At 43.6% G+C, this 24,716-nt stretch overlaps 1 protein-coding gene across 5 annotated transcripts in view; it reads right to left on the bottom strand.

Moving 5' to 3' along the window:
* Positions 1-445: 445 nt before the first annotated feature.
* LOC131093880 (cytochrome c oxidase assembly factor 1 homolog) overlaps positions 446-24,716 on the bottom strand; it is a 52,495-nt gene continuing 28,224 nt past the window's right edge. For 4 of the 5 annotated variants that reach the window (XM_058041267.1, XM_058041283.1, XM_058041258.1 and 1 more), the window contains exons 2-6: positions 24,506-24,706; positions 8,262-8,368; positions 5,341-5,488; positions 3,343-3,419; positions 447-833 (exon numbers count right to left, since the gene is read on the bottom strand). In XM_058041267.1, coding sequence (XP_057897250.1) covers positions 737-833; positions 3,343-3,419; positions 5,341-5,488; positions 8,262-8,359 — 420 coding nt within the window. In that variant the 5' untranslated portion in view covers positions 8,360-8,368; positions 24,506-24,706 and the 3' untranslated portion in view covers positions 447-736. Of the gene's footprint in view, positions 834-3,342; positions 3,420-5,340; positions 5,489-8,261; positions 8,369-24,505; positions 24,707-24,716 lie in introns of all 5 variants that reach the window. The other variant, XM_058041294.1, reaches the window with a different exon arrangement.

Below are 24,716 nucleotides of genomic sequence, written 5' to 3'. Positions count from 1 at the left end.
TCAAAATCTCTTGTCATAGTCATAGGAACCCATGTCAGTGTCTTCATCTGTTCTGCACCCTCCTGAGTGTTTTTCTCCCTGAATGTCCTCCCCAGAACATATTGGGCAGTGCTGGTGTGAAGCAGTGGCTTCTTCTGAGTAACCTTCAGCGTGAGCAGTGAGTCTCTTCCTGGAATTCCTCAGATGAATGGCCTCAGCTACCTCATGAGCTTTGTAATGCTTTGTAAAACCGTGAGGGTCCAAATCTGCCTCATAAGTGGAGTCGAGGGTGCTGCTGCTGAGCTTCACATTGGCTGCTTCATCCTTCCTGACTTAGGCAAGACCTTGTTGAGAAATGGGGGGAAACTGAGGCAGCAAGTCTTCTCAAAGTTTTGAGAAGCTGACTTGTCCTGCCACTGTAAAACAAAGCTCAGTTTCCTGGCAGTTTGTTTATTTATTTCGAATTCATAATACCAGCACACACAGGGCATAACACATGACTTCTCTGCAACAGCAACTCTTATGCAAGATATTTATTTTAGGCTTCTGTTAAACACATGAATAAACCAGCAAAAGAAAGAAATTACCATTGCAACAATAATGAGGTAAATCTTGGAGAGAAAATTGTCTTGAGAGCACCGCTTTAAGTGAAACTGTCACTTGTGACAACTGTGTACATTCACAGACACAGCAGGATGCAATCGATTAATGGCTCCTCTGGCTCAATGGGAGGCGGAGATGCAGCTGTCCCTGATTTTTAGCCTTCTTGCACACCAATGCTTTCCACTGGAGAGTGGTAAACGGGAATATTCTGACCATCCCACAGTTTCAAGGTGACATCCTGAAGGCACCAGCTGACACAAACCAAAGAAGATTTTTAACTCATAGCAATCACTTTTAACATGGTCAAGTCAGTGTAGAAACAGCTGGCTCAGAGAAACAAATAATTCCACACATTCAGTGCTTTTAAAAATTCTCTCAAGTGTTTTAAAACATGGTTTGTAAGCGCCAGCTTCTGAAAGCTGCTCTCCCTAATATCGTGGCATAGCCCAGATTTAAAGGTCTGGTATGCATGTTCCTATTCGCTGCAATTCAAATAAAAACCTGCCAGCTCTTCTTAGGACATTCCTTCCTTGACCCGGTGCCTTTTTTCCTCTCCATCCTGCGGGTGCATTCCTTGCTCCACTCCTCTCCAGCCTTGGAGCCAGACAGTGTTGCTAAGGAATTATTCTGGCTTGGAAGAGTTTGAACACTGTGTGATCGCTCAATGTGACTGCTGAAAACCTGACAGGGTACGACAGTGGTTACTCTAAGAAGGAAAATTGCATTTGTTGGAGACTGAGGGGGAGCCTGTTCCTTCCTCTAAGCTCTGCTCCAAACCCACTTCTGAGAAACTGCTCATGCTGCTTTTCCAGCTGGAAAGGACTATTATTTTGGGGTACTAAAATAGGATTTTTTCAAAAGCTCCTGGCACTGGCCCAGCTCTGCTTTTGCTGGAGTCAGTGTTGAGTACAATTAGGTAATTAGGCTGCTGCACCTCTGTGCAATGGATTTGCAGCAGGGCTCTGCTCAGCAGCCCTCTGCTCCCACCCCCAACCCAGGCTGAGCAAACGGGCTTGGGGGTGACCTGCTCGTTGCCCACAGTGGGGCCTGGGGGCTCAGCCCTTCTCTTGGTCACTTCAGGCCAGGCAAGAGGAATTTTGCAGTGCCTTGGCTGCCCTTGCCTCTGGCCATTCTCCCCATCCCTGTACTGCCTGCCTCTGGGTGAATGCCACTTCCTCCTGGACCAAACAAGATCACAGACTTCAAATTTTCTTTGTCAGTTGTCTTCTCTTTTATGAAATGAATAAAACACTATGGACAGTCTGCACACTCAGAGTCAGATGCATTTCAGTGGCTCTGGTGCCTCAGCTACTCTTACACAGAGCCCTCAACTCCTGCTGCCATTTAGCTCTGTCTGTATCAGTGTAAGAGCTGCCCTGGAAAAGCACTCATGAACCCTGCAGCATCCCACCAGGATGGCCTGCTTACTTGTTCCTTACTCCTAGCAATTCTGCTGTTAGTTCCTTAGTGGGATGCAAGGGCACCAAGTCCTGTCTCAGCCCCACGGAAAGCTATGCACAGGACCCTGCACATGGGTGGATTTGGTGGAGTTTGACAGATTTATCTGCCACAAATACTTTTACAGGCAGATGCCTTTTTTTTTTTTTTTTTGATTTGCAGAAACGTAAAAAGAGCTCATTTTAAAACAAAACTCCGAGATATGTGTATGTACTGCTGTAGTTTAACATTTTTCAATTCTTCAATTATCTTCACAGTAACTGTGAACGAGGAGTAACAGGGGATTGTCTGTGAGGAGGGGCTAAGGAGGAGTGAGGAGATCAGAGGTCAGGCACCAGGGAAGTGAGGTGTGCAAGAAATGGGGCTGGGGACCCTTGGGGCTATCCCTGTTTATTAGGGATGAAGCCAGGTCCAGTACTGAGTTTCTCAAGTCCCAGCCTAGTGCCTTTCTCTTCCTTCCCATACTTACTCAGAAGAGAAATCCAGTAAGTCATGCTCATCTAATTATGAACAGAAAACATCACCATATGGCTGATGGCAGGTGAGTAGAAGTTTTGTAGCTTTCAGTTTCTAAACAGAGCTATCAGAAGTACCTAACAAGAGGTCTGCAACTAGTCAAACTTTTGAGTTCATGTAGTAATTCTTTGCTCAGTTCCAGAAATGAGTTTACTGTTGAAAAAGGAGCTTTTCAGGCTCCAGAACTATGAAAATGTAAAGTCACTTCTATATGATATGGTATCAGAGTATCCTTCTACTATAATGCATCTGTTCCAGCACTTTTTTTTAACCACAAGGACCACACTTCTTGGATAGCTCAGAAAAACAAATGCTGTTTTTAGCTCACCTCATACAGCTATGATAGAACATGTGATTCCCTTACTGCAATCTCTAATAGCAGTAGAGATTGCCGTTTGTGAGCGCCAGCTTAGGAGTTAGGACTGCTTTTCAACAGCCTCTGCACCTCTGTGGGGAGGTGGGGTGGGAGGGGGACCATGCTTTACCTTGGCTCACAGTATTTGGATATGTACTGAGCTACAGTTTGCAGAACACACTTAACACAAAGGAATGGCTCATGTTCCTCTTCTATTCACATTCAGAGAGACAGATTCAAAATATTTCTCAACTAACTTACATTTTTGTCCTAATGAAAATAATAACCTTTGACAAGACCTTCAGACAGGAGTTTCTGCTCAGTCTGTGTGCATGACCTCAGCACCACAGATGACTAAAGCAAACATCCTGCTCTAGTGTTTTCTCCTAGCACTTCTTTCCCATTTCTCCTGCCACCCCCCAGGTACACACCGCTGATGGGAGTGGTCCATCTCTGCATTAATGTAGAGGCAGCCTGCTGATTTTGTTCCAGAGACTGGTAACTTTATCTGCAAATGTAAAAGCACATTAGAGATTCAGCAAAGCTTATTATGAAACACACATTTATTCCTTCCAGTCAAAGAGCTCACACCTTTTTAACTTTTAACACTATAATTTATTTTTTTTTACTGTACTTCAGAATTGGACTGATCTATTCTAACAGCTAACACGTGTGTGGCTATACAAGTATGCCTGCTCTGCCATGCATTAATCTCTCTCTGCCGAAAGAATGTACCGTGTTACAGCTGCAGCCCCCAGGGAAAACCACCGGCTCCCTGAAATATTTATGAGCAAACACCTTTCCTTACCAGAATGCATGGTCATCCAGAGGTGACCTGAACTGTCAGAGCTTCCCATAACCATTACAAGCCTGTAGGTTGAGATCTTCTTCATGTCAGTCCCTTAACACACATTGAGGCAATGAGATGTTCAGTGATTCTTTTTTTTCAGTGTCACAAATTTTATCATTTATCTGTTTAACAAACAAAGCTGGAGCTGCAGCAGCAACCATGGCCAATTGCACTGGGTCTAATGTCTGAATAAAAGAAATTATTGAGGTGTAGCATTTGCTGGTGGTGATGCAATCACAGAGAAAATGCCAGGTGTTAGCCAACATACCCAAGAGCTGGGAATGTTGTGAAGTCAGTAAATCGACCTGTGGTATAATGATGATTAACCAGTTTATTTCATGAGAACATGAATACTTAGGAGCAAGAAAAAGCAGAAAAGAAAGTTGGTGATTTGTGTCTTGGGTGAGGTCAGTAGAAGGCAGGGTTTGACTTCATCCTGAGTCACCCAAGCGACCAGCATTCTTAAACAGTGACATAGGAAAACACCCGTGGGAAAGGTTATCTTCTTTTCAGTCAGTATATGAGATTGTATGGGGTTTTGCACAACTTTTTTCCCTTAGATATGTTCCCTATGGAATCTATGAAACATGGGAAATTTTTTGGTTCAGGGTATCATGTAAATGCAGCCTGGCTGAAGTGAAATGGAAAAGTAATTTTATGTGAGCTGGTTAAAGGTTGGGGTTTTTTTAATCTTACCCTGATAGCTACATTCCTTCATTGTGCCATCTGATCCATTCCTTAATGCCCTTGCTTAGTCCGTGGCATTCATAACTACTCACCAGTAAAAAAAACTCACCAGTAAAAACCAGTAAAAATTATTCCAATGTGATGAGTCCCGAGTGAAGGACGTGGAGAGGTTGCTGGGGGCACTCGGTGTTAGCAAAAGAAGGGAAGGGCAGCCAGTCATGGATTAAGGGTTAAAAACACCGATGGAAAGTACTCTTGAGGCATCAATGCCAAGTGGAAGTGGACTTTTGTGTTTGCAAGGTTTGCCTGGCCCAACCCTCAGCTGATACAAGGCAGACTTGTGCAATACTTCAGCAGCCAGCACAGCATTCTCCACTCACTGAGTAACCCTCATGCTCAGTCTCAGGCTGGGCAGCTGTTCTCAATGGCACAAGCTTACAGGTGCTCTTAAAAACCACACCATTTATGCTGTACCACTGCATAGCTGGTAAGGGGCTGTAAAACTGCTCTCAATAAAGCCCTAAAAACTAGCATGGGACATATGTGGGGGGTAAAGGAAGGCAGGTGCTGTTTTAAAGCTGGATATGATACATCTTTGAAAATGATTTTGTGGCTTACAGTGTAAGGGGAGAACTGATTGTCTTGAGAGGTTCCTCAGCATTGTGTGATGGGCCCATACAGCACAACATGGAGATGCTGCTCTTGCTGTTTCTGTGCTAGTGGATTTATGCTCTGGAAATCCATTCCTCTTCCAGATCAACTGGTATTCCATCCTGCTGCCTTCCAGTGCCCCCAGGTGACTCATGAGCCGCTGAAAATCCCCTGGCTGATCTCTTGTCACCTGACATGTTGGGAAGCCACCCTGTGACACCACCCGCCCGCCCGGAGTTACCCGCGCTCTTTCCGTGTCCACGCGATTGCTCCCATCTGTCAGGTGGATGTTGTGAACCTTAAGAGGGGGGGCACCCAGGGCTGCCAGGGCATCAGGATTGCTCTTCAGTTGCTCCAAAGCTTGCTGGTAATACTGGGTCCTGGCAAAACTTTCTAGGTGAGAGAAACAGGGTAGTGAGGAGACTGTTCACTTAAAATCAAAACAAGCCTAAAAAAAAGAAAAAGACATTTTCTTCAGGCTACCACACCCTCCCTGAAATACCAAAACTATTAATTAGGAGAAATTTAGCTAAAGGACAAAACACACCCTTACATCAGAGAAGAAAATGTTATTCAGCTCATTTAAGTGGACTCTGAACATAGCCTGTTTCATTCTGATCTACAGCTCAGCTTACGGCTCTGTATCCCCACTTTTCATGCATTTGTAGGTTATCTAAAAGGAAGGGAAAAAAAGGGACAAGGATGAATATGTGAAATGTTCTGATAAAAATTCAATTTCTTTTTTTTTTTCTATTTGAGGTACACAAAATACTTTAAGAATGGAGAATATCTTACAGACATTGAGAGGGGAACAGATGCTGCTGTGGAACTCTAGCTGTGGTCTTGGTACAGCTTTCCAAGTGGCAGCCATGAAGCTACAACTCTGCTGATGGATGCCTTAGAAGGGAGGCAGTCAGAAGCACCACTTAATTTACTGGTCAAGCAGCCACAACAGCATTGCACATGGAGGCCAGTTGTTGCTCTGTATGGCTGTGAAATGCTGTACCGTGGCTGCAAATGGACAGACCACAGATGAGGAGCTGGAGACTTCCTGACCCTCCTTATGGGGACAGAGATTTGCTTATTAACAGTTTTAAGGTTGTCTTGCTGGGGTTCCTAGATCAGCTTAACTTCACTCTTTTGACATCAAGAAGGGCAGAGTTAAGCTAAGAGTTTGTAGTTGTTAAATCCTACTCTGGCAACTCTGCCTTCACCTTTCAAAGGGTTTAAAACAAGGTGTAAGGTTTGTTTCTTGGTCTCTTGCCTGTCAGTATTAATCTTGGAGCATGAGGCAGAAAGGTGCTGCCCCCCTCTCCCTAATTAGAGGCATCCCCTGTGAGTAGGCAGCATCCAGTTGGCATAGAAACAGCTTTGCTAGGCTGTCACCTGCACTGGTCCTCCTGTGTCCCCCAGCACATCCTAAGGAGCTCCAGCCAAAGGGGTTGCAGCATGCCTGCCCTTTAGTACCTATAAATCATGGCAAACAGCCACTCAGACCATGTGAAAAGTATGTTGTGTTCACCCCGCAGGTTGCAGGAGAAATGGATTCTAATTTCCTGGTGCTCCTACTCAGCTGTTCCTTGTTAGCACCTCATGCATTAGACATTAAATGCCCAACTAATCCATTTGTCCTCACATCTTTTGGTAGAGAAGCTGAAAGCATGCTGGAGTTGGCTGAGCAGACTGCTTCCACAAGAAGGGTGTGGAGGTGATGAGAGTAAGTAGAAATAGGATTAGCTGAGTATTTGTACAAGCTTGCACAGAGACCACGTGCATGCAAACTTTCCTTCAGCCTGAAGGAAGGGAAGGGAAAGAATCCTTTCCCACTGCTCCCACCCCTATGGAGGCCACTTGCTCCTCAGTAGTCCATGTATGGGCCAGTTCTGTGCACTGGACAGAAGGCACTGGGATAGCCCCAGGCATGAGCCAAGGGAGGAAGGCTCTAAGTGTAGCTCCTGTGTCTGTTTAGAGGATAGAGAAGGACATACCTGGCTGCAGAAAATGTCCTTTCAGCAGCCTGGCTGAGTTATCAGGCAGCTGCTCAGTGGCCACTGAAATTACAAGAGGGCCAGAAGTAGCCACTGCCATGTGCCCCTTGACTGCACAGCCAAGGCATGTGGGGAACCAGCCCTGGGGCTTGCTGTGTAGCACAGGGGGTGGCTAACAGTGCTGAAGCTGAAAATTAAAAAATGCTAATGTCCTTGTTAAAGCCAGATTCAATATTTTAAAGCATAAGGATCATATTTCTGTCATGTACTCCAGAGCTTGGAGGCATGAGCTGCCTGAAATTAAAGCCTGCTTTCCAGCCCTGTCTGATTTGTTATTAATATGTGTAAAATGAAGGGGAGTTTCAGACCTTATCTGAGGGCTTGAGAAACAGGCTTGGCTACACTTTTTTTCTGGCAGCATCCTCTGATATCAGGGTAGGTGAAAAGCAATATCATTTGATAGCACCAACAAGGAAGAGGCATAGGGCCAAGAGGCCTATGGCACCCCCTGAGAGAGAGGTAAAGCTTACTTCTGCTCTGATGCTAACTATCTAAAAGCAGTTTTAGAAAAAAATAAAAATGTATAATTTGGACTAATAATGTGGATTCTTGGCCAAAGACACATGGCAACTAGAGATAAACAACTAGATATAAACAGCAACATCACCTGTTTAGCTTTTCTCTTTGTCCTGGTCTTCTCAGTGCTGACTGCTCTTATAAACTCATGATTTCTTAGCACTTCATAGGTGTGTTGTGTTTAAGAGCCAGCACCACACAGAGATTTACAGATAAAACTGCTAGACTTTAACACCTTCTCAGAGATGGTCCTCTTTTACTGCCCAGTTACAAAATCCCAGTTAAGAAATGAAACCTGCATTACTGCAGGTGAAGCTTTCACTTCACCATTACCCTCAGGAAACCCTCAAAAACCAGACTTTCTTCTGACCACAACAGCCTGCTCCCTATGCAATACGCGCCTCTGGAAATGCACACAGCAGCTCTTGGGAGAGCAAAAGCCCTGAGGATGAAAAAATGGAGCCCACAGAGGCAGAACCCAGAGGCTCTTCCCTTAACTTTATCTGCTTCTCACAACTCGCATGCTGCTATTTTCCCCACTACACAAAAGCCAGTGAAAGGGGCAGAGGAGAAATAAGGTTGCTAACAACACCAAGACTTGCTTTGCATAAGATTGTACATCACGATGCATCCCCCGCCGCTGAACAGCCCCATGAAAACAGCCATTTGCCGCAGCTTTCTCAGAGAAGCTGGCATTTTTCCTTCCTGAAAAGAAAAAGAGAAGACAGTCGTTGTAAAAGAAGAAAGCCAAAGGGTTACTTCCCCCCTCCTCCTGTTTCCAAAAGCCCTTTCCAACCAGGCCTGAATGAAAGCGCAGTGCACAGGCCCCGAGCTCGCTGGGGCCCCACCATGCGCCCAGAAGGAAGAGTGGTGAGAACAGAGCAAACCGGGAACCCAGCTGGGCTGAATGTGTTTATTCAACTCCTTTTAGTGATGCCACCACTTCGCTAATTGCCGAGAAGAAAATGACCTCCCTGGCGTGGCCGGGGGCCAGAGCCGTGGCACTGCGGCGGGGGCTCCCGGTGCCCGCGCGTTCGCTCGCACACTGCGGGCATTCAGGCTCCGGGCACCGCATTTCTCTCTCGAGTAAACTCCTCTCAAGTAAACACGCTCGCGGCAGGGATGCATCTGGCCTTGAGTGGCAAGGACAGAGCCAAGCCAGCACCGTGCCAGCAAAGATAATGGAGCCAGGGTATGTGTATTCTGTTGTGTCAATTTTTTTCCCAAGCTGTGGATAAACAGGAAGTCTCTTCCAAGCTGTTTTTCTTCCTTCCTGTGACCCCCCTCCCCCCGCCCAAACTTGCCCTTTTAATGAGTCACAATTTTGACATTTGAATGCATGACCCAGCAGAATAAGAAACACTTCCATAGTTTGTGCAAGAGGGGCACTGAAGAACTGAGCTAATGTTCCTGCCCACAGCAGGTTAGTAGGAGTCAAGCTGAGCTGTCACTGGGGGCGTAGCACTTTGTTTCAGGCTGTGGCAGGACAGGACTTGAACAAGCATCTGGCTTCAGCTCTCCATTCTCTTGGAGCCGGAATGGGAGGGAGGAATGGTCTTGACAGCAATTAAAAAAATTTAGCAAAAAGCTTTTCTTTTTCAATGGGCACACAGGAGCTGTATGGGACTTCTAATCCCAAAGGCTTCACACCCTGTGACCGTGGTCACAAGGTTTTGAGGTGAAGAGAGAGGTGAAAATGTTGATTCCGTGATGAGAAGGCTTGATTTATTATTTTATGATATATATATTACATTATGACTATACTAAAAAGAAATACAAAGAAAAGTTCTCAGAAGGCTAGCTAAGCTAAAAATAGATAAGAATTAATAACAAAGATCTGTGTCTCGGCAGAGAGCGAGAGCAGCTCTGCTGTGAGTGGTCAGTAAATCCAAACATCCACAGGAGACCAATCACGGATCCACCTGTTGCATTCCATAGCAGCAGATAACCATTGTTTACATTTGTTGCTGAAACTTCTCAGCTTCAGCAGGAAAAAATCCTAAGAAAGGATTTTAATGAAAAGATGTCTGCGACAACACCCCAATACTTGTCACACGACACTGCGGCTGAAGTGCTACGCTCCATGAGAGCTGATTAATAAACCAAGGCCCAAACCAAAATGTAACCAGAAATGTGACCTGGGCAAGACTGTTTGAGGCCTGTTGTGGAAACCACCTCTAGCATCCCTCAGGTATGTGTTAGTCAGGTATTGTTCAGCTGACAACCACAGCTCAGCAAGGGTGGAGAGACAAGAGTCAGAACTTCTTCCCGTGGTGGCCAAGTCAGGGTGACATGGGCAGCCTCCCTCTGCTCACCACTCTCCTGACATGTCCTCATGCTGACACTTGCATGCTCTAAACTGAGGGAAACTTAGACTCCCCACAGAAGTGGTCACAGCCTGTCTGAGTTCAAGAAGAGTATGGACAATGCTCTTGGGCACCTGCTGTGACTTTTGGGGTGTTCTGTGCAGGGAGGAACTGGACTCCATGATCATTGTGGGTCCCTTTTAACTCAGCATATTCTATGACTCTACAAAACTGTGAATGCAACTCAGGTATAAGATTCATCTCCTGCCCTGCCGGTATTAGCACTCAGTTGTAATGCATGCTATTCCTAAGCTGAATGCTTTCCTTATTAACTAGTTTCCTTGATTTTTAAGAACCCTTATTATTTAAGTTTGCTATTTAAATAATCTCAGATTTGTGGCTAGCTAGTAGTGATAGCAACACAGAGAGGCATGTGGATGTAATGCCTATTTTATGCCCCAAAATGCCTAAACTGTGCCATTAGTATTGTCAGCTATCATCTCTCTCACTCCTGATCTGTTTCTCTGATGAGTTTTTTCTTCTAGTTTTCCCTGGGGAACTTGAATGGCATGAGAAGTTACAGCAAAGGAAATGTGCAAGTGTGGTTTTACAGAGAAACAGTGGTAGTCATTTCACAAGGACAGTGAGAACTTCCTGCTCGCCTGCTTGTGTTTGCAACTTTCTTTAAATCCCCACAAAATCTGATTAATAACAAGTTTCTTATAAGATTCATCTGGCCAGGAGGAGGCTCTGATACCAACACCACATAACAGGGATGGGGAAAAAAACCCCATGGTAAATCTGGAAGGAGGATCAGATATAAGAGTTTGTGACCCGAGGCATTTGTTTTTGCCCCTTTCAAAGTTGTGGCCAGGCAAAATTTTCTTTCTGTGATTAAATTCAGGGTAATTGAATGCAAATGTCTGGGGTGGGGGGTGCTGCTGGCAGTGTGCTGAGTAAGGGTGGGAAGACAGGGAGCTCTTGCAGCAGCAAGGTTTTGACTGAGGCTCGGGGGACCTGCCTGGTAAACAGCGGAAATTAGAGGCTCTGCAAACTCGCTGTCAGTGGGTCTGAGGTTTGTTAGGTCTCACGGTCTGCTCGCACCACGACAAGGGAGATGCATGGAAAGTAAGAAAAGCTTATTGCTGATCAGTCACATGCTCACACACACTCTCATCGCCACCTCCGCTCCAGTGTGGAGACAGTGCCATCTGGCAAGGGAGTTTGGCAGCTGAGCAGTGGTGATCCCATTAAGCACTGCTGCCCCGTGCTGCACGCCTGGCTGCTCCTAAGGTGCTGCCCCTGCCCACAGCCCTCTTCTGTTGCTGCTCCTGCTGAGGCAGAGATGTGGAGAGCTGAGGTGCACCCAAGCTGTGCACCGAGGTCTCCATTGCGCATTTTCAGTCACAGCTGGAAGGCCATGGGCTGGACCTGTCTAGCTCTTGATGCTCTGGTCCCATTTGTTTCTCAGCTGTTTTCCCAAGCCAGTCCAATGACAGCACACTGTGGGAAAAGGTTCAGAGCTACACATTTTAACAAGCCTCTCAAGACTGCAAAGCCTCTCACCAATCCCACAATTCCTTGCCGGCCTCCAAAACCAAGGACAGAATTGACTTTGGAGCCCAGAGCATCCCCCACAGAGGGGCTGCTGCTTCCCTTCCCAGCCATCCTGGTCCCTTGTGAATGGATGCTTGAATACTGCAGCCTTGAGCATCCTTTGGCACACAGCTGCCAATGACTTCTGAATGGTGACGCTTGCAGAAGACCAAAATGTATTAAGGATCTGTTGTCTGCAAGGACTTGTCAGTTGGATTTCTGTCCTGTGGCCAACTGTGTCTGCTGCTCTGTTGGCTGCTCTGCTGAAGTGCCATGGGAGTGGCTCACTAAGGAAGGGAAGCAGAGTCATGCCCAAGGTGTGCCTCCTGTCCTGAGCCTGAACATGACATCCAGCTTGCAAATGCAGAGACTCTCACAGGGAAGGACCAAACCCCCTCTACTTCATTTGCCACAAAGGGATCAACTCTAAGTATTTGGGAGAATTTTATAGATACAACATGCATCCTAAGGAGGAAGTCCATGCTGCTATCTGTGGTGATCTCCCCTGAGAACCTTTATATCTCTAAAAGAGTATGCAAGTCAGTTGGTGGAAAAACAGACTTTTCAACAGCCAGTAATGAAAAAAGCACGATTTCCAAGCTATTATGCAAAGACACCTTTCCTCCATGTTATTTGCAGAGGTAAGAGAGATTAAGTGGAGATTAGCATGCACAAAAACACTGAACCCACAGTTACCAAGAAGAGACCTTAAATCGTTGTAAGTAGTGTTCTCAAAACATAACTGTTAAAGAGCAAAATACCCTAATAATAGTGATGTTCACTTTGTGCCTTAAAAATAGCAGGATTTGGAGGACAAGGCTTGACTTTGAAGCTAAGTGGGACACAGGCTGTTAACAAGATTTAAGAAACTTCCAGGGTCACGTGTGAAATGGTGGGTTACTGCAACAGTGAAGGCTGTTTTAAATTAGACTTTGTTTTCTCCACAGAGGATCTTCTAAAAATAGGCTGGCTTAAGACAGTCTCCCTTATTTTGGCAACTTTGAGTTTTCTGTTTGGTCTCTGAAATTTGTGTGGCAGAGGTTGCTGTTGGGCACCTCCACCTAAGGCAGGTATTGGAGAAGAAGGGTATTTTCACCAACCATATACATTGGCTTTATTTTCCCTGGAACTGAGCATGGGAGCTGGGGCTGTAGGTTCTCTGGGGAAGGCATTTCCTCCTCCTTCTCCTTGTCCTTGTCTTCCTTCTGGTGCTATGAAACTCCACCAGCATCTCTAGCCTCTGAGTGCTACTACAGACCAAACAGCAAACAATAATACTGCTCTGAAACAAGAGAGAAGCAACTTGATCAGTGCAAACTCGGTGTGATCACTGCTGCCTGTCTCAGTCTGGGCTGCTGCCTACCCACCTGGCCAGGACAATATAGTGCCAGGCCACCAACACAAGCAACTGGGAGCCTTTAAACCACCTTGAACAACTGCAGTCCTGAGGTGTTGGACTGACACACTAAATAGGTGCAACAAAAGACTACTATTCAATTAAATTAAAATTTATCAAGAGACCTGAACACAGACCTGAGCATCTAACTTTAAGGCTGGAGTTGCTGCTGACCCTTCTGCAGTGGAACTCTCCCTGGGCTGGTGGGTTTTCAATTGGCCTTGGGTACAGCTTTTCAGCAAACCACCCAGGAAGTCACAGAGATGAGGGGAATGTCAGGCAAACCACACACGAGCACACACTTGTATTTCACATTCTTGCTTTCTTGCCCATCCATTGATCTTCTAAGATCCATAAGGCAGGCATCTGGGTGTAAGCCAATTTCTATACTAATAAGATGCTAGGACACCATTTTAGACACATCTTTTTGACACTCACTGTCTACAATATCCCTTCATCATTAGTACTCTCACCCAAAACAAGACAGTACAGCAGAAATGTTCTGACAGGATCTCAGCATATTATTTTCCCTTTTTTTTTCTGGAAATAGCCTCAACATATTATTTTCCTCATGTATGAGAGGTAACAGCACAAATTTTTAACCCTGCCAGCATGTTCAGAAGCATCAAAGACTTTGCTTGTATAAAGTGCCTTCAACAAGACCACAGAAACTTGCAGTAAAGTTTGCTTAATTCACAGTCAAATCAAAAGTAGAATTAATATTTTTCTTTTCTTTTTCCACCTTGGTTGTTCTTCAGATGCACTGAAAACACATATTCTGGCATTTAAGCAGGTACAACATTTTTTAGACACCTTTGAAATAGTTTCTTCCAGGATCTCCTTGTGAATCAGTTCCTAGATTTGTGTAGCTGGCCCTGGTGAGAATGCTTTAAGCGGCCCACTCTACATATGAGAAAGACTACTGGCATGAAAGCCGAGAAAAAAGGTTAAGTTTATTTTCTGCCTTTGCTACTAAGTAATTAACAAGTCAAGGGAAAGTAGTCAATAAAGCGATTAAGGACTTTAAAACAGTCACCTCACTCTTGTATCACTTCTCCTGCAGCACATGCTACAAAGCAATTGGCCTTCTCAGTCAGCACAAAACCTGCATGATGCCTTCAGATATCCTAGTTTCATTTCATTTTTCTTCTCTCTTGGGCACTCTTATTTTCATGTTTCTATTCTATTTACAAAAGAGAATTTCTGTTCTGCTGTCACAGACAACTTCCCTTTGTGCTCTTAAGCTGCACTGTCTCATCCGGTGGGCTCACCTGCACTGCATTTCTCTTCCTCCTGCCCACCCACCCTCACTCCTCTGTGTGCCCTCTTCCCTGAAGAATATTGCACCACCACCCTGGTGCTGAGCAGACAGAAGCAGTGGGGCCACCATTCCTATTGTCCAAGGAGTCCTATTGTCTCCTGCTGTCCATCAGTTTATCCCTCTGTGAATAGAGCCTGTCCTCCTAACTGTGGGTATCAAAGGCAGGTGCCAAAATCCTTCATTGGTTTTCTCTGAGTTGGAAAGATGCTACAGCCTAGTTTGTTGAGTCTTTTTGAAGGCCAGGCCCGTGTGCCAGCAGTTCAACAGCCAGCTCCAGATCACTCCCCAACACAACTAGAGCTGCCCCTACTCTGTGCTGAAATACAAGGGATATATCGCAGAAAAGAGGCACAACCAGGGTGTATTATTAGAGAACCAGGATAATTATACCTACAGTGTGACCCATTTTTGCTGCTATTGGAGGATAGCATTATAGGTTAATGCCTAATAATCTGTCATTAACATCCCTAATTGTATATTTCTGTAATTGGACACCATGGAGGGGGGAAGAAGGTGTCAATGTTCATTTTTTGCATTTTAGAGGTGAATTGTGAAGGATTTAAGAGTAAGAATTCAAAAGTAGGGTAAATGAAAAAGTTGCATCCAAGGTGCAAGAAGAAAAGATCAGTGGTGATCAGTGAGTGATTTACCTGAGAAAGCTGTGGGACAGCTTCTTGGCTTCCTTGCTGCCGGGAGTGAGGTCATGAGTGCTGCAATCCAAGTTCAAAAGGATTGTTTTATGCTGTCCCTGTGCCTCTGCACAGCCTGCAATGCAGGCCAGATTCCAAATGGGCACGTTAAAACAAAAGAATCGTATAAAGAAACAGCAAATAGAGTCCTTTGGCTGTCTCGTGCTGTCAGGATGAGAGGGAATAACACTCTGTGTTTAGCAGAAAGGAACTGTCAAGCCAGTGAGGTTTTCAGTTTGATGTGTGTTTCCCATATATAATTGCCTTGAATAAGTTCACTGAACCTGCAAGGTAAGGGAGCAGGGAAGAGTACAAAATCATTTCTCATGGAAAGAGTTTGCAATTCTTTCCATGCAGTGGTAATTACTTATCTTTCTTAGTAATTTCTGGGCATTTATCTATATCCAATACACTCATTATGGGGAAGACATTGACAAAATCTCATATACAATCTAGCTTTAAGTCAACTTACTAAATCCTGAGATGTGTGAAAGAATCAAAAAACCACCAGGAATCTGTGATCACTTTCTTGGCTAACAGGTTACATTTTACCTCGTAAAAGGAAAAGAAAATGGTCTCAGAACTTCACACAAGTACTGCAGATGTCATTGGGCTAGGAATTCTATGTGACCATATGAAAAACCTGGAAGTTTACCATTTCCAATCGTGATAAGGCCTATGCTTGTGGTAATCTTTCTGACTTCGATAATATCATCCACATGCCCACACTAAACAAGCAGGCAGTAGACAGTGACCTAAAGGTACTGAATGCCAGGAGAGGCAGTCACAGGGGAAAAATGTTTAAAGCAGGAACATAGTGTACATCATATGATGCTTGCTCCCTTGTTTGCCTCTGGAAATGAGGAGGTAAAAGATGTGGTGTGGTCTGCTCTGCTGTGGTCAGTAAGAGCCTGATTTACAAAGCTTTTAAAAATATCAGTGGAGGTGGGAAGGTCTGCAGTCCTGTGCCCAAACACCTTGCTGACCTAATGCTTTTTACTATATAGTATTACAGCAGTACATACTTTTGGCACTTAAAAAGACTCTGCTCCTATTCTTACTTCCTACTGAAAACCAAAATTTAAAAAAATGCTACCCTAATTCGTCTCAGATGGGGTAAGCTTATTTCAAGTGCCCTTTTTATATCCTTACAGCACAGCCCCTCTTTAGAAAAAGACTCTACCCTTCTGAAAGTCAAGTCCCTTTCAAATGTGTCAGATCAACACTTACAGCCCAAGGCTTTAAAGAAAATGAATTACTTTCGAACATCTTGGACACCTGGATCAGCTCCAGAAGTTGGTCCTTGCCCATATGAGCAGAACTGGTTCAGTACCAGCTAAATCTGTTAACACAAATTAGGATCTGGGGAAAAGCTAACCTCAAAGACTCGTGACTTTTTAATAGGCATTGGGGACCAAAAGCAGCACAAGACCAACTGGGATTCTGACCTAGAAACATTCTATTATCAGAAAGACAAAAAAGGGAAAAATAATTATGATGGGAACCATTAAAAATAAAAGAAAGAAAAGAAGTTCCCATAGTACTTGAGAGTTTCTGTTCAGACAGATCCAGCTTGTTAACTTTTGCACAGAGCTGTGCAAGATGAAGAGTGCAAAAGGGCAAAGGAAGTGATGGAACCTGCCACACTGCACATGCAGCATCTGGAGTCAGACCTTTAACTTCATCTGGGGAGTAGCTACTGATTTATTCATCCACCCTTAGAAAAAGGAAAACTTGTACTGGATGCTCACAAGATAGTTGGACATGAATCAAATTCCTTTCCAAATATGAGTCAGGACAAGAGGAATTTCAGAGAACAGCTGACTGCAATCTGTATTTTTGTCTTCAGAATATGTGTGGGAAAATTTTTAAGGAATAAATATTTCTCTGTTTAATACTTTGAATGTGAATCACTGAATCTTCAGTTCTTCAATAGCTCCTGTTATGGAAGGCAGGGATTTTTTTTTTTCATTTTGCAGAGCTGTGGGAGAAAAACACACTGAACATCTTCACAAGAAGACAGTACCAGGTCAGGCACAAGACAGTACCAGGTCAGGCACTTGACTTCCAGAGACCTGGGCTGTTCCCTGTTCCCTGCCCATTTCCTCTCTAAGGCTAAAACATGCCAGACCAGGCAGATTTGGCAGAACTGCAGGGCTGTTTCCTACAGCAAATCTACCTTTAGAGATATGGGGACAAGCCATATCTTCCTTTATGGAGATACAGCACAGGGCTTTGTCCGGCAAGGAGGTGTGATTGTCCAAGAGCTGGACAAAAACACAGACCACACCTTTATGTACTGTTGATGGGTGAGATTTCTCAAAATGTTGTGTGCTTTATGTATGCTCAATAGATGATACCTTTACAGGATCATTGCCTTCAACAAGATCTTTGAAAAGTCAGCATCTGCTTTATAGCATTTTCAAGACATATCCTCACTAGTAGTTTTCAAACAGGGCTGCTAGCAACATACACTATTTCCTCAGGAAAGGTTAATCTTCAAATACCTGTTGTGGGGTTTGTTGATTCAACTCTAGATTACCAAGGGCTCTGAAGTACCAAGTACCAATGAAATTTGACACTTGTGGCATATATGAGACACATAGGTGGGCTGTGATCCATTTCTGTTTGTTTATGTTTTATTTTCCCATCACATGCTACTCAGCTCTGTGGTGGTGGGAATAGCAATAATGATGGATACCACTTTTGTACAACATTACTCCTAGGGACCTCTGCTTACACAGAAAAATCCCCTGCTTAATGTTACCTCCAACCTATGCATGACTTTTGCAGTTTGTATGATACCAGCACAAACAAAGCAGAAGAGAGAGCTCCCAGGTTTCACAAGCAGCTCAGGGACTGACTCACTGTTTCACTGTGGCTAAAACTATAAAGTTTAGGTGTCTCAATTCACACATGCAGAAATAAGTGACTAAACACTTCCTGGTACCTACTTTGCTGGAAGATACCAATATTTAATGGCTGCAAAGTGCTCTGACAGCCTAAGATGTAATTTTACTTAGGCATGCAGTTGCCCTTGTGCACTACACACGTTAAGAGCACGACAGTGTGTTCCACACAAAAAAATTAAAATACTTTGCAGTCTGGCACAGGGCATGTTGTAGGACCAGCAGAATAATTATAGCAGCTGCAGTTGGCACTTATTAGGAAATTAAAGAAGCTGTTAACAGGTCATTATTAATCTGTGACTACCTGCCTTAAGAGTATTCAGTCAACAGGCATGAAGGTGAGGGGGTGGAGGAAGCAGTCACACCTTCCTCTAAGCCACTGTAGAAGTCCAATACCCTCATTTATCATCACTTTGTAATCTGCTTGTTTACTTCCCTCCTGGTGTCTCTTCCCACTGGCTCTTCTCCCACGGCTGACTCTCACACCAAAGGACTGCAAGGCTCTTGGCCAGGGAAGCCACCTGCAACAGCCAGTCCCAGGGGAAAGGCAGCCCTCTGCAGTGGCTCAGCCTGGTAGCTGTCTCCCTGCCTGTAAACACCTCTCCTGAGTGTACTGTGCTACTTATAAAGACTATTTTGTATGTAAGGTATCCCTGTCCATCTACAGCACACTAGGATTTGTTCTCTTGTGTCTTGGTTCTTGCCTCCCTTGTGTAGGCAGATGGCTGGAACAGGAGGGGAAAGCAACTCATTCCCTGCTTCTTCAGACAAATACACACTCTTCAGAGCAGACAGATGCCCTAAAGTCAGATTCAGGGCATCAGTTCCTCTTTTGGGTTCAGCTGTAGAGTATAAAACATTTGCTGGCTCTGGTCTAATGCTTTTTGACATTGTCAGGCCCCCTTCAGTGAACCACTGCCTTGTAACCAACTTGACAGCAAGTATTGTTCTACATTTATTAATACTGTACATGTTATCTTCAAACCGACAGGTTCCAAGGCCAGGCATCAGCTGTGCTCAGCTCTGAGTTAGAAAAAAAAATTCAGACAATAGCACAGACCTCCTGCTGCTAATAAGTAAATAAATAAATAAAAACATGCCTTCACCATGCTACTGCCACATGGTTTTATCCTTTCAATCCCAATTTTGCAGTAATTTTTTTTTTTACTTGAAGTCTTAAAATATGAAGTACCTGCTTCCCTGCACCCTCCTCTTCTTGGCTTCTTTAGGAAAAGACTTTTGAGTCTTCTTTTAATTTATTCCTTCCTCTCTCATTTGGATGCAAACCTATATTGCAGAAACTTGAATCTACATAAAAGTTAATTAACTTCAGGAACTGTTTCTCCTTTCTTCTCCTTTCTGTTGTTTTTTTTTCTTTTTTGGGTTTGTTGTTTTGTTGTGTTTTTTTTTTTTTTTTAACTAAAGCCACTATAATTTTCTATTATTTTTAAAATGTTCAGCTAAATGGGTTATGTTTACTTAGTCAATAAGCTGATGATGCCCATGACAGGACCAGAAGTGTTTGGTTAGCAGCAGGGAGGAAAAAAAAATCAATAACTCCAAGCATTTGGCAGCTTTGTGGGCAGGAAATAATTTGTATTCTCTGGTTTAAATCAATGACCTTCTTTTCTTTGCTGTTCCAACAGGAAATTATAAACTCTGTGAACACTATTTGCATAGTGCCTTCTGCCATACACTTGTATATGCCTGGGAAAAACAGTATGTTAACCCTGGCAGTGCTCCTCTGAGCTCCCTGTTAAAGAAACCCAGATACTTTAGTACAGATCTTTTCAGCAGGCACTTGTATTCATTAGAAGCAGAAACAGTCTAGAGAAAGATGTAAAAACAGCTCCTCCTCCACCTCCACTCAGTTTGATAACAGCGTTGTCTACTGTTAGTGGTATGAAAAAATGCCTTCCTTGTAACTTGGCAAGATGATGTATTTTCAGAGAGAAACTTGCTATTTCTACATTAAAGCTGCATTTGCACCTCTGTATCTTGCTTGTCAGGGTTACCTTAATGTGCCAGCTATGATTTGAAAGTGCTGCATTTTTGCTTGAATTCAGCATTACAAAGTTCATGGTTTTGAAAGTTTCAGCCACTCTAGTGCTGTCCTTTTGCAATGTTCATTAAAGAAGAAAAAGAAATAGCTCCCTTGTCTTGCCATGCTCATGGGAAGCTGTACCAGGAAGGTGATGATCCAAGGAAAGGATCCAGTGTTTAACCTGGCATTGTCCTACACTGCATTAAGTCCAGTTCAGATATTTTTTAACATGTAGGAGAGCTGGCATTCAAGAGGACAAGCTAGTCACAGGAGAGGGAGGAGGTGTGTGACCCTTTTTACTGTGTGAACAGTGAGAACACAGTGAAGCCTCAAAGTCTGGAGTTCTTGCCTAGGGCCAGAGCTAAGTGTTGCAGCACCAGCAACTGGCACTATGTAGCTCCTGGACTCAAGCACCCCTTGATGTGCTTAGCTTCATCCTGTGCAGGAGAATGATATGGCAAATCAGTCTGGAAAATGTGATTATAGTCCCAGAAACTACCAAGGTCTCAGTTGTCAGCACTGAAATCAAATGCCATAAAATTCAGGCATCCAGGTTTCTCTGCTTTGCTTTTGCACATGACAAGTCCTTTCACAGCAGCTCTCAGCATTCCTCCTGTGCTCCCAAAGCCCCTGGCACAAAGCTGTAGTCATCAGGTGACACTTGCTGTATATTTATTAGTCACATCACAGTTCCCTCTCTGAAACAAAAAGGATGGGAATTTTTCTCAGAGTGAAATGGAAGTAAGATGCAATTCTTGCTCTCCTGCTTTGTTTCTATGAATTTGCCAGATGTAAAGTTGCCTATCCTGACCCTACAAGCATTTCACTCCTTCCCACTGCAAACTCTATGTAGTTATTGGGGTCTCTTCCAGATCTCCTGGCTGCTGGAGCACCCTTTACATTTCTGAAATTTGCTGCTCCTAATTGAAGGGAGGCAACCAAGAAAATGAGCTTCCTCCCTTTGTCCCTGACAAGAGACCAAAGCAGCACCATGTGTCCCAGCAGGGCTGAGGTCAGAAGGGATCTCTGGAGGTCACTTTGTCCAGTATCCCTGCTCAAACGTGGTTGCCTACAGGTGGTTGTCTAGAATGATTTCCAGACAGCTTTTGAGTATCTCCAAGGATGGAGACTCCCCAGCCTCTCTGGGCAACCTGTGCCAGCTCCTTGTCAACCTCGTAGTGAAAAACCATTCCCTGATGTTCAGACTGCATCTCCTGTGCTTCAGCTTGTGCCCATCACCTCTGGTCCCATCCTTGGGCATTGCTGGACAGAACCTGGCTCCATCTTTTTCACATATTAACATACAGTGATGGGATCCTGCTTGCACCTCCTCTGTGCTGAATAATTCCAGAAAGCAGAGGGATAAATCACGGGATAAACTGGTTAGGTATTGCTCAATTTACTTTCCTCTATTAAGATGGTCATAAGCAAATGTTCCTTTCTCTTCCTGTTGTTTTCCCACTTTCCTTTTTTAACTCATGCATACATCTTCTAAATGTCATGCTATCACCTTTTTCCATTGAATACTATGTACCTGAAATCTTTTTATATCACAACAAGAAATGTTTAATCTGGAAAGGCATGCAAATAGAATAGCTCATGTGAGAAATATGAACTGGTTTGGTTAGTTTTAGGCTTTGGACTGATTTATGCTTCCATGTGAATAAAACATAATCAGAAACTGTGGAGTGACACTATTGTATATAGAAAGAGGAGAACTGCTCCTGTTACTCATGGGAACATATGGGCCATAATCTAATTTTTAGAGGTTGTGAAAGGTGTGCTAAGTGACTAATTCATTTCACTAATATCTGACAAGCCACTTTCATAATGGGAAAAATTACCTTCCTAGATAATTTGGTTTTTAACAACTTATCATAGTTGTTATTCTCCTAAGGGTGCGTATTTTCCACTATGCAAAAAACTGGCATGGAATAAAAATGTTGATAGACTGAAAACCTGCATTTAGCTTTAAAACAGAAGTTTGTGGGTTTTTGGTTTTTTAATATGTGGAAACTATGGTTTTTGATATTTTTGCTCAGAAGATAATCATGTGCTTCATGTGGTTTCTGTTTACAAAAAGGAAAATGTATTTTCTGGGGAAAATATACTAGATTACACCACAGGAAAAGGAGGTTTGATGTTTCAATATTCAAGCGTGCTCAGATGGAAATTCAGCTCCATAACCCTTTACTGAATTAAGGACATGGATTTTTCAGTTGTCTCTCTTCTTAAATATACTGTTGTGTTCATACTGAATTGAATGGGATTTGCTGTAGAAGTAAAAAGCAGGATTTTCTCTCTTTTGAGTGTAAAACCAGATAATGACTTTGCTGACTTCAGTAGAATAATTCTTTATTTATACCACTATAAGCAGGGGCAAAGTCTGATTAGGAATGTATCTCGAAGTGACAGTGTTCAGATGCATATTTAATCTTTGTTAAATGAAGCATTTGCAATAAAATGCACTATTCCCTGCTCTTACTGTTCTCCTGGTAAATGCATTGTGAAACTGTTTGCGGTAACTGTCTCTAATATTTTTAATTTAGTAATGAGGACCCACAGCATCCAAAATGTTACTCTCCACATGTGATGCCTCTTCAGTGTAAACCCAACCCCATCTCCAAAATGGCAGAATAGGCTGACAGACCTACAATTTACCAGTTTGGCTCCTCTGCCTGAATGTGGCACAGATGAGGGGGCAATACTTCCTTTGCTGACCTGGATATCTGGATCCACTAGACACACCCTCAAGTGTCTTACTTGTTCTTTTCCATTTATGTTGGCCATTCCTTTCTAGCAGGCCATTCTCCTCCACCCAAGACAGGCAGCTAGGGGAGCAAATTGTTGAAAAGGCTTGGAAGCTCCTATAAGCATGGGATTTTCCCCTGGGCATGTTTTGTCTGAACTGCTTTATGATGCAGAGGTCTTACTGGAAGAAAGAACTGGCCCTACAAGGTCTGGATACTTTGCTGAGAGATGAATACTGGTTAGCATACATAATTTCCAGTACTGCTGGGGAAAGTAAGAAGAAATCAGGCAGTCATTTTGAGCTTATGTAACAAGCTGCACTCCTCTGACTGTGTTTTTTTCCCAGAATCTGCTTGTTAACTATGATGCAGTATGTGCCATTTGTGTTTTAGGGCACTAAGAGTCTAAGCCAGTTTATTGGTGAAAGCAACAACTTTCTCATTAAATGTTAATGGCAATGTTTTGATTAGTCCCAGGGTTCTGGGAGGGAGTTAAGTCCTTCTTTCAATAACCAGCAGTTACAGATGCAGCAAGTGTTAATAAACTCACAGGAAGCAAACTAGGCAGGCATACATTCCATCACCCAGAAAATGGATCTCATGTAGCTTTTTGAAGGATTGCTCACACTTTACACAAAAAAAGTGTTTGATTTTTAGTATGGAGATTTGGGCTGTTTGCAGCACCCACAGCTGCAGTCCCATGATGTTGTTTCCCATTTCTCTCAGACCTGGTGTTTAATGTGCTCCCTTCCATACAATTTAAAGCTTAAAATGTTATCTGGTTGAAGAGTGGAGAGGTGAAGAAATTCAAACAGAAGCAGCAACTGTTCTCACACTTTTATCAACTGTGCTCAAATGTCAAAAGGATAAACATAAGAAATCATGAAAGATTTAAATAGCTTCATATCTGACATGAGCTTGTAATGCTCCAAATGGACTTTTATAGGGAAACAAGAGTAGTATATGGGTTTTGTGGGAATGGAAAAGAGCTTCACATGAAAGTGTGGCATGAGAGTTTTATCAAATGTTGGCCTAAAGGCTAACTGGACCCTGGATTTCATCTCTGTGCCAAATGAGAGCAGCCAGCTCTCTGCTCCTCCTACCCCATCACTGCCGCCATCAAGTCTTAGCTGGGAGAAACTTTCTGTTAAATTGAGGGCAACAACCCAAATTGAGGCTTTTGAATGGTTTATCCTTAGTGATACAGTGACCTTAGGAGATACTTTAGGGATACTGTATCCCAGCTGAAGGTATGGGTTTGGGGTTTTTTTAAAGGTTACTTTTGAAAGGTCTCTCTTTAGCTATATAGTAACCTTTCTGCAGACTGTGTCTTTAGGAATAGAGATTGTTACTTTGATCAGTAACAAGTATGATCCTTGGATTTTTTTACCTCAGTTTGAAAAAAAAGGTACACTGGATGAAACCACTTATTCTCTTAAGCAACCGGTCAGCTTAGACGTCTGTTGCACTTTGCATTTTAGGAAATAAACTGGAGCTGCACAAAGAAATCTAGAACCTTTGTCATGGCCAAGAAGCATGTCTGCTTTTTGCAGTGGGCAGGGCTTTTCCAGTGGATCTACTGCAGCTTGCCAGCCTCAGCGCTGCTGTAACTCAGGAAGCTCTTGACATGCAGCCCAACTTCAGCACAGCACTAAGAAGACATCATTTCACTGCAGTTTTAGCACAACAGGGAGAGATCTGGCAATATCAGTGATCTCTGCACATCGTTGTGCTCTAGTGATTTTTTTCCCTGGCTTAATTTCAAACAGTTGTATGATAGGCTGATAACCATATTTTAAACTCAGTCATGCTTGATGCAGTCTTGACTTACCTTATTTTGGCTGAAGGTCAGTATCTACGGCTTGATTTTCAGGCAGCTGAGGAAGCAGGGAGTGCTACTTGTCCTGCAAAGCACTCAGTGTTAACAACAGGCCTTTTGGTGCCACTCCTCCAAATCTGTGGTTCGAGATTGCTATCACTCAGCCTCAAACTGGCCAGAAAGCCCTCCTGACAGCTCTTATCCAGACTCCACCTAAAACAAA

This window comes from Melospiza georgiana, chromosome 1 (genome assembly GCF_028018845.1).
Source record: "Melospiza georgiana isolate bMelGeo1 chromosome 1, bMelGeo1.pri, whole genome shotgun sequence".
NCBI classification, from domain to species: Eukaryota; Metazoa; Chordata; class Aves; order Passeriformes; family Passerellidae; genus Melospiza; species Melospiza georgiana.
The sequence above is the reverse complement of the archived record's forward strand: the minus strand, read 5'-3'. Positions and strand labels throughout refer to the sequence as shown.